The following is a 10,015-nucleotide window of genomic DNA, read 5'->3' on the forward strand; positions in this document are numbered from 1 at the left end:
TACTTACATCTATCCTTTGTATTTTCTCTTCTTGTGTCAGTGTTTTGTTAAAAGCATGAACCTTTATTTTGTATGTAAAGTTGGACTGTAAATATGGAGCCTAAAACAAAGCAAAACAGTTTTGCTTAGTGTCACGATTCAATGTGTTGTTAGTTACAGCTGAATAACAAACTCCAGGAAAACATAAACTGAGAAAAATTCTCTTATACAAACCATATTGTCTACTGGATAATTCTTCAGTGAAGAGTGCAGTTCTTCTGCAGATTTTCCATTACCCCACAGTTCAAATACAGATCTGAAAGTATTATAACACTTACATTATATTCAGCAAGAGTGGGAGAAATCCATAAATGTCCTTCCTAGCTTATTTATAAATATTCAGACAACCCATATGAAATGGACCTATACATATAACTATCAAGAAGAGTGAGTGGATGTAATCTACCACCACTGCTGCAGTGCAACCTTTATTCAGTTTAAAGGCACTTGTGCAGTGCAACAGAAACTTGAAGAAGATAAAAACTAAGATTAGAATCATTTGCATAGATGACACAATAGCAACAAGGAAGAAAATGGTATATTGAGAAGCAATTCCCATCCACCCACCCACCCACCCCCCCCCCATACGCCAAAGTTAGATGCATCTTTGTCTGCTGTATAGAACAACATAAATCTAAAGAGTCTATGGAACAACTATATCTAATATAAATAGCACAGAAAAACTACACTTATAGGAAACTCATACTCCAGCCATAATCTAGTGTTGTTCTGAGTGGAGCTGATGGGAGTTAACATCCAGAGAGGCAAATATCCATTGCTCTGTGAAATGGTGTGAAGCTCTGCTTGATGTTAAAGAGCAGCTCTAAGTCAGAATGCTGCACAAGAAACAAAAAGTGACCACAACAATGTCATGGAAGCACTTTATACCTTCTGCAGCAAAGTGACTTTTTGACAGCTCTGAAATAGCAGTGCTGACCGCAGTTGCTGTTTCAACAGAGAGGGCAAAGCCATGACACAGAGCTGGAATAGGGGATGAGAAAATCTAAATGGAAAATCACCACAGATGCAGCAAGGGAATTCTCTGCATATATATCTGCAAGCACAATCCTTACTTTGCACATACTGTTCGTTTCATTAGTCCTCTAGCTACATCTTCTGAAGGCAGGCTAAGAATCCAAAATGGAGACTGAAAGAAGGAAAACAAAAACAGCAGTAAGTTTTAGGGGGAAAACAGTGTAATGAATCCAATTCCCCATTGCTTATGCAATGAAGAGGGTTAAGAATGTGTTCTTCAGCTGTGCTTCCATCTTACCATCACAAGAGAACCAAAAAGCAAGCATATCAACAAAGCAAAAGCATAATGAAAGCCATCAATTTTATTCTACTCCAACCTCTTTCTTTGATATTGCCATCTTCTCCCCCACCTTCTCTAGTTGAGTCCCTATTTTGGGAGAAAGGTGGGATATAAGAACATAAAATAATAAAAATAATAATAGTAGCACGTTAGGAAGGGGGGGAAGCTTCCAGTATGTATGTATGTATGCATGAATGTTTTATTTTCATAGCTGGCACTGTGCATTTTAAAACAATGAAGTATTCAAATATAGTGGGGAGAGGTTCTAAATATGATCAAGCCTTGTCAAACTGCACCTGATTAAAACCAGTGAATTACATAAGGCTTTTACATACATAACTGTAACATATAGCCTACACTTTGCTAGAAATTAACTATACAATCAGTAAAAATGTATCAATTTGAGCTCTAGTGCTCAATTTGACTTACCACAGAGTAGAAGATATTTAAGATTTTTCTGTACAGGTCAAGAGCAATGCTTGTGCCCATGCATACTAACTCTGAGACAAGTTTCACTATGTTCTATTTATGCAGTGTGTTTTGGACCTACACATAACACGGAGGGAAAGCATCTATACACTGTATGCAAAGGCACCTTTGAAACTGGAGGGGTGGAGGACACTGGCCAAAAAGAGCAGCCAGAGGCCGCTTTCCCTGGCTTAGTGTGCTCTCCTCGCAGCTTCCAGCTACTTTGGGGGCATGCATCATCTGAACAGCACACCCCAAAGTGGCCAGAAGTCACTTTATTTAACCAGTTTGTTTCAGGCCTAAGAGAAAGAAGCTGGTAGCATAAACTTCCCTAGACTTGGACTCTATACTGTGTTCAGCCAATGGGTAAGATGCAACCTAGCAATATCTGGAAGACTACATTTTGTTAATCCTTGCTATATAGGATTATAGTTTCCTATATATTTCCTATATAGGTGTGTCTATTTAATTAGCAATCCATTGTCTGTGGGGAAGCCCCCTGATCCTGGGTGATGTTCATCTGCATGAGTCTTGATTTTGATGTTTTTTCAGAACTAGTAGCCAAACATTTTTTTTTCCCTTTCAGGGTTTCTTCTTTCCTGATGAAGTTGTCCAGGTGTTTGTGGATTTGAGTGGCCTGCCTGTGCACTCTGACCTAATAGTAGTTGGCCTGGTTCAGAATGTCAGTGTTTTCAATTAGCATTTTATGCCCTTTAATACATTCCCTTTAGGTGGGTGGTTGTCTTCATTCTTGTTTCTACACACAGACACAGATATATAGACAAAAACTCCAAACATTAGCCAGGACAAAAAAAGAAGCACAATAAAAACACTGGTAGACCACACAAAAAGGATCTGCGAACCCCACTTCCTGGCAGCGATGGGAGAGGGTAAGAGAAGGAGGAGACAGGAGGAGGAGGCAGGGTAAGAGGAGGAGGAGGAAGGAGAAGGAGGAAAAGGAGGATGAGCTGTGGCAGCAACAACAGGAGGGGAGAGTGAAGAGGAGGAGGAGGAGGCAGGGAAGAGGAGGGAAAAAGGTAGCCCCCTGCCTGCAAGCCTGGCTTCGGGGTGGGGGGCAAAGTGCCACTGTCCTTAAATGGTGGCACGGCCGGATGGCCACGCTACCATTGAGTACTGTGGGACATGAGCATCTGTGGATTTTGGTATCCATCTGGAGATCCGGAATTGATCCCCTGCAGATATCAAGGGCCTACTGTAAACACACATATTCTCTCGCATATCCTCCCACCCTGAGGCCTTGCCATTCAACAACAGAACAACACAGAGATTAACATGGAAATCACTTCCTCCCAACCAAGGGCCACAGATCATATATACCCCTCACTTCCATGTCACCAGCTTCTCAAGTGCCAGGCACAGATGCAGGTGAAATGTCAGGGATAAATTCTTCCAAAACATGGCCACATAGCCCGAAACACCCCCCCCCCCCAAAAAAAAACCCTTCTTTCCATTCCTGCATTCCACTTTCCAAATTTTATGGGGAAAAACTTCACAGACCAATATTAAACCTTACAATGGTGCAAGGCTTACACCAATGTGTTTCCACTGCATTTAAAACATCTAAAACACCCATCCCTTTATGATCCACTTTCACTGAAAGCACTATTGATAAGATTCAAGCTTGGCTCGAAAGTGCACATACTGCTGAATGAATAATTTAAAATGTACAAGAGCTAAAGACTTTATCCTGAGACCCAAACTTACATTTAATCTTAGTTCCTGTTGACTGCTCCATCGTCCACCACAGAGGGAAACCAAAGACTTTATTTCCTAGGGGAAAAGATTACAGAATACATATTCCAATAGTTTTGTAAAATAAACAAATTTCAGCCCATACATAAAACTGTTAAAACTACTGCACTATTTAACTATGAAACAAAGGTTGTCCTGAATTATATCTAAAGATCACTTTGTTTAGAAAAACAATAGTGAGGGCCAACCCACCAAATACCCTGGCTTCCCATTTACAGTGCAATCCTTGTTGTTATGGTGCAATCCTGAGTTGCCTTCAACTCAGTTTTTCACTAACGCCAACCCTAAGAGTGAAAGACTTCCAAGAGTAACAGTCATCAACTGCTCTGTTCAGGTCTTGCAAACTTTTCTACTGCTTTATGTTTTATTGAGCATTACTGTCTATTGAGAAAGTATTACCACTCATTCAATACGATGCACTCTGAGATAAGCACAAATACACAGTAGAAGCTTGCAGCCTTTGATCAGTAAGCAATAGGATGGTTCTGCCAATGAAACTTCTCCCAATGGTACTGGGAGAGAGAGAAGATCTATCACGTTGGCAATCATGTTTCAGGCTTTCAACACCTCAGAGGACTGTAGACCTGTGTCCATACCAAACTGTTGTTTAAAATACAGCATTAAAGCAATCTGCAAAGTTGTGGAGTTTGCGTAACTGTTCTTTTTCCACAAAGTTAGATTTTCTGTGTTTTGCACAAAGACAAGAAAAGCCATGTGGATAATGTATAGGAGAAAAACAGCCTGCAGATCCCATAGGAGACAATGAAATTCTGGCACATCCAGCACTTTTAAATAGCTCATGTGGTCGTGTTGTTCACTGCCATCAAGTTTACATCAGCTTATGTCGACCCTATACATGAAAGACCTCTAAGGGGTCATGCAGATGGGCATCTTGGAGTGGCCTGAGGCATTTCTAGCCCTGGCTGTCCCCCCAACTGTGGGACTGTGGAAACTGCTCGGCCCAGTCCCGATCCAGGTCACCGCCATGTTCCTGAATGGGATGCCAGCAAGGAGTGGACTTTCCCCACTTCTGGTGCTGGCTCTTCCCAGCCAGGCCCTCTCCCCGCGCGGCTTCCAGCTACTCGGGGGTCATGCACATCTGCACACCCCAACCCTAGCACAGCCAGAAGCTGCACTTTCCTGCCCGTCTGTTTTGGGCCTTAGCCCAACAGCCCAGCTCAGGCTTGTAAAGTCTTCATTGACTGAGACTATCCATCTTTAATGTGGTCTTCCTCTTTTCCTACTGCCTTCCACCTTACAAGGCATCATTGTCTATTCTAACAGTTCATGTCTTCTCACAATACGTCCAAAGTACTACAGTCTCAGTTGAGTTATTTGGGCTTCTAGGGAGAGTGCAGGCTTGATTTGCTCTTGGACCCACTCACTGGTATTTTTATTAGTCCACAGTATCCACAGAACTGTTCTCCAGCATCACCTTTCAAAGGAGTTCATCCTCTTCCTGTCAGCTTTCTTCATTATCCAGCTTTCACACATCCAGCCACAGAAACTGGACATACTATGGCATGGACAAACCTGACCTTTGCATTCAATTATATATCCTTACACTTGACATACGGTTAGGGTTGCCATAATTGTCCACTTTTACCAGGGACAAAATGTGGAACAAATTCAAGACCAAACTGTAGGACAACTGCAGGACAAAACTCAGCCCAAAATGTAGGACATTGAAGAAAAATGGTGGACCTTAAATGTCCTACATTTTGAGCTGAGTTTTGTCCTGCAGTTGCCCTACAGTTTGGTCTTGAATTTGTCCTACATTTTGTCCCTGGTAAAAGTGGACAATTATGGCAGCCCTACATACGGTCTGTACTTTGCAGCTTTCAACTCTGTTGTTGCGTTTATGCTGCTTTCATTGTTAAGACATTGTGCTTTATTTTGTATAGTACAGTCGCCCCTCCGTTTTCTCAGGGGATCCCTTCTGGACCCACCCCACCCCGGCAAAAACAAAAACTGCCAATATTCAATTCCCATTGGCTTGAATGGCAGCATGCAGCCCATATTGTCCCCTTTCATTTGCTGCTCACACATAAGTGAGGGATGTGGATCCCAAGTCCGTGAAAACAGAAGGGGCAACCGTACTTATTTATATTTCCTGTAAACCACTTAGGAAAGTATATTATGGAGTGAAACACAGATGTAATTAATCAGTATATACATATATCTGAATACCTTGGTGGCTACACTGCAGAACTCTGCATTAAATTAAAGTGATTGTTGTATTTTTAAGGGAGATAATAGGCACAAACACCTAGAGAACATTTCCCTATACAGTACTTTCTTTGTTTCATACATCTACAGACCTTTTCCATTCACTGAGTATAGTATTTTGCTGAGGCCAGAAATCCAAACACTCTCTGCATGACGATAAATAACACGAAATACCTGCTCCCTTCCTTCCTAATCACCTGAGATTATTTCCTCTCCTCCTCAAGCTAGAATGGACAGCTTATCCGTTTTCTATCCAAGTCCATCATAAACCTCTGCACTGAAGGTTAGTCTTTTGCAAAGCAAGCAAGGGCACTTTAAAGACCCAGGCTGAGACAGAGCTACTAGGTTTTAGGGTGCAGCAAGGCTAGTGTGATACGCTTTGCATCTTTTGGCTGGTCTAGAGAAGACGCTGAAGAGCACATATATACAACTGAGCACTAAAATCAGAATAGGCCAATCCACCGTATTCCCAGTCACCACCGATGGATGGAGAGCGGGACAGCGGAGAAAGCAGATAAGAAGGAAACCAAAAGAAAAGCACCCCTTTGGCCATGAAACATAAAAACCTAAACCTTAAGGAGAAAGGGGTCATAAAAATACTAGTGGCAGTCCTCTTGGCCAGGAACACAAGACCCTAAATCCTAAGGAGAGAGGCAGCATATAACATATGTAAAATATGATTGATAGATAGATAGATAGATAGATAGATAGATAGATAGATAGATAGATAGATAGATAGATATAGTGGCAGCCCCCCCATTGGCCATGAAACACAAAACCCTAAATCCCCAAGTGCTGCATGTAAAGGACAAAGCAGTCAAGAGTCCCAAAGGCAACAGGTCCTGGCTTATTTCCCTGCTCCTCTGTCTCCCTGCCTTTCCTCCACTCTCCTCAGGGGACTATCCATGTCTGTGTCTAGATCTCTCTGCTTGAGCTGAGGCTGCTGCCTCACCGCCTCGCGAGGGAGGGAGGGAGGGGGCGTGCGCGCGCTCTGCCTCATGGAACGTTCCAAGCGCGCTCCCGCTGGCGAAGGGAGGGGGCCCCTGACTCACCGCCGCCCGGAAGGCCAAGTGCTCCTGCGCCAGGAGCAGCAAGTAGCGCCGCTTCAACCCCGCCATCGTCGCCCCGGCGGATGGATGCCTTGTTGTGTGCGCCTGCGCGGGGGCAAGTGGGCGGAGCCTTTGGGAAAGGAGGCGTGGCTTAGAGGTAGGAATGAGGATGAGACGAGGCAGAAGCAGGAAAGGAAAGGATGAAGGGGAGGGAGGAGGGTTTGTTCTCTCTCAAGCAAAGTTGGCATTAGAAAGAGAGAGAGAGGCTGGACCTTGGAAAGAGCAGCAGCAGCAGCAGTCGTCTTCTGGTGAGGACCAAGGCAGTTAGAAACCCTTGGGTTGCATCCACATTCGAGAAATAACCCGGTCTGGTACCGCTTTAACTTGTTGTATGGGTCAAGGCTATGGAATTCTGGGAGTTGGAGTTAGTTATGCATCCTTTAGGAGTAGGCCCCTCCTGAATGAGTAGGATTAAACCATCTGAACAAGGAGAGGGGTCTCTTGTTGTTGTTGTTGTGTGGCTTCAGGCTGCATGCATCTACACTGTGAGAACATTGCAGCTCGATGGCCACTTTAAACTGTCATATATGGCTCCTTCTACAGAATCCAGGGATTCATAGTTCGGTGAGGCGCCGTCACTCTTCCGCAGAAAAAAGGCCGAAGACCTTGTGAAGCTACAGATCCCAGGATTCCTCAGGATGGAGCTGCGGCACTGAAAAGTGGCGTCAAACTACACTCAACCCCCCATATTTGCAGGTTTGATTAGACACAGGTTTGATTAATATGTTCTCTCTAGGAATATCTAGGTCCTCCAGTGCAACTCTATGGTCAACTTTAACTAAAGGTTGCACTGAAAGACCCAGAGATGCCTAGAGAGGACACTCCACTAGGCCTTTGTAGCTCCTCTGGTGCAGTTCTATGGTCAATGTTTGTCGGACGTTGACCGCAGACTTGCCCTGAGGACCTAGAGATTCCCAGAGAGCTCTCCTCTCAAGAAAAACATGGTGTTTTTGTTATTTGCATTTTTTCCATATTCACGGGGGTCTTGTGCCCCTAGCCCTAGTGAATATGGAGGGACGAGTGTACAGTTTCTACAGTGTAAGATGAACCCTGGATCTACTCAAAAGGTAATGCTAGATCTTCTTTGCCTCGGTCTCAAAGGTGTCACAAGATCCTTTGTGTACAGGATTAAACAAGTTAGGGCTGTTGTTGTTACATTTGTCTTGTGCAGAGAGCTGCAGCTTGCTGGAAATGTAAATGGACTGTTGTTTGTTGTTGTTGTCGTGTGCCTTCAAGTCCTTTCTGATTTGTGGCAACCCTAAGGCAAACCTGTCAAAGGCTTTTCTTGGGAAGTTTCTCCAGAGGGGGTTTGTCACTGCCATCCTCAGAGGCTGAGAGAGTGTGACTTGCCCAAAGGTCACCCGGTGGGTTTCATGGCCAAGCTGGGATTTGAACTCTGTTGTCCAGAGCCCAGCGTTCAAGCCATTACACCACACTGGCTCCTAGCTCTGTAGAAACCTTTTTCAAGGGCAAATGAAAATCTAATTTGAAAGCATAACATTTGTTGTTGGTGGTGGTGGCACATATAGAGTTATTGAAGCTACTTCCAAAATAAGCAGCTTCAGTGTTGGACTGGTTTCTTCTTATATCCCCTGGCAGTCTCCCATCCAAATACTAAACAGGCATAAAATTACCATGCTTAGCTTCTGAGATGAAACAGGACCTATAGGGACTGGCATTTTACTTGCAGATAAATAGTATTACAGTGAGACAAGTGGATAGTTATTTCAACATGGCTTTTCCAGTTAGGTGAGAAACCAATGTACCAACACATGCAAATATTCTACTTAGGTCTAAAGTATTAACTTTAGAACATTGGTGCAGTCTTGCACACACTTATTTGTAACATAACTACATATAATAATGCATACTAAAACTATAACCTGAACAAACCTGGGCTGATAAAATATTGTTTAGTGTATCATTAATATTAGCTGCTAGGAAGAGAAGGCAAGTAAAACAATTTATGATCAACTGGTGCCCTAAGTTTCTTGTCATGCCATGAATCATATTTTGGGAGAAAGTTGGGATATAAATCCAAATAAATAAAATAGTGTAACATGGCTGATAGTCAAGAGTGGTGGTCTGTGGACTGGTGCAAGTCTGTGAACTACTCACTGTTAGTTGGCAGCAAGTTTCCAGGGGGGGGGGGGGGGAACAGTTGTAGCCAATGGGCACAAATGTGGTGCCAGTCCTAGACACAATAGGTAAAAAAAGTACTTTAAATCAGATTTGGTATGTGGATACCAAAATCCATGGTTACATGTCTCATTGTATACAAAAAATCAAAAGGTTTGCTTTCTGGGTTTTTAAAATAATATTTCCAAGCCATGGATGGTTGCATCCTTTGATACAGAGGATGAACTGTACTGCAGATTATTTAACCAAATATTTTTGTCTTCACAGCTGTGATTCAGTATTTTTCCTTGGATGTCACAGTCTTCTTGAAACATGGAGGGAAGCAAAATACACAGTATTAAAACAGCAAGGATCCATCATGGTGCTGTGGGAGAACTAACAAAAGGCTGGCAGAGCTGGTCAGAGGATCACGTTGATTATCAGAAACGGAACCCCTTCAGCAGCAACAGGCCAGTAGTGCTACGTACTGAGAGAGGTGATCCCACTTATGGGAGGCCTCCAGAAGGATCCAAAACAGAACAGAGGGGGAAAGATGCCCACACACACGTAGGCAAGGAAGTGGAAGAATTATGCTTGGTCATAAGCAGTGTTGGGAAGAGAGGACGAGATGGACATGTGAGAATAACATTTAAGCACCTCTTCGACAGATATGTGACTATATCCAATAAAGTTGTAGGTGTCCTCTTGAGAGCAAGAAAGCATGGGCTAGTTGACTTTGAAGGTGAAATGCTTTGGCAAGGAAGAGATGATGATGTGGTTATTACCTTACTTGAATGAGTTGGATAAACCTTACTGCATGATACTCTGGGGAACGCTTTAGGGACTTTAAATGGCAACCATGTTGGCTGGTCAGGATGTGGTGAGGAAAATGCTAACCAGAGGAAACATGTTTAAAGGAGGTACATGGCTGCTATTTTATGCCTTTGCACCCCTGATTTCTCCA

General features: G+C 43.3%; 1 protein-coding gene and 1 pseudogene across 2 annotated transcripts in view; one reads left to right on the forward strand and one right to left on the reverse strand.

Moving 5' to 3' along the window:
- Positions 1-6,957, reverse strand: part of TRMT11 (tRNA methyltransferase 11) — a 31,903-nt gene extending 24,946 nt beyond the window's left edge. The window contains exons 1-5 of one of the 2 annotated variants that reach the window (XM_089530428.1): positions 6,877-6,957; positions 3,548-3,613; positions 1,113-1,186; positions 214-295; positions 8-100 (exon numbers count right to left, since the gene is read on the reverse strand). In XM_089530428.1, coding sequence (XP_089386554.1) covers positions 8-100; positions 214-295; positions 1,113-1,186; positions 3,548-3,613; positions 6,877-6,942 — 381 coding nt within the window. In that variant the 5' untranslated portion in view covers positions 6,943-6,957. Of the gene's footprint in view, positions 1-7; positions 101-213; positions 296-1,112; positions 1,187-3,547; positions 3,614-6,021; positions 6,194-6,876 lie in introns of those variants that run through there. The other variant, XM_089530429.1, reaches the window with a different exon arrangement.
- A 2,427-nt stretch (positions 6,958-9,384) lies between these two features.
- On the forward strand, positions 9,385-9,849 carry LOC149311136 (actin-binding Rho-activating protein pseudogene; annotated as a pseudogene).
- Positions 9,850-10,015: the final 166 nt, after the last annotated feature.

This window comes from Sceloporus occidentalis, unplaced genomic scaffold (genome assembly GCF_023333645.1).
Source record: "Sceloporus occidentalis isolate IW3139 unplaced genomic scaffold, rSceOcc1.0.p SCAF_6, whole genome shotgun sequence".
Classification (NCBI taxonomy): Eukaryota; Metazoa; Chordata; class Lepidosauria; order Squamata; family Phrynosomatidae; genus Sceloporus; species Sceloporus occidentalis.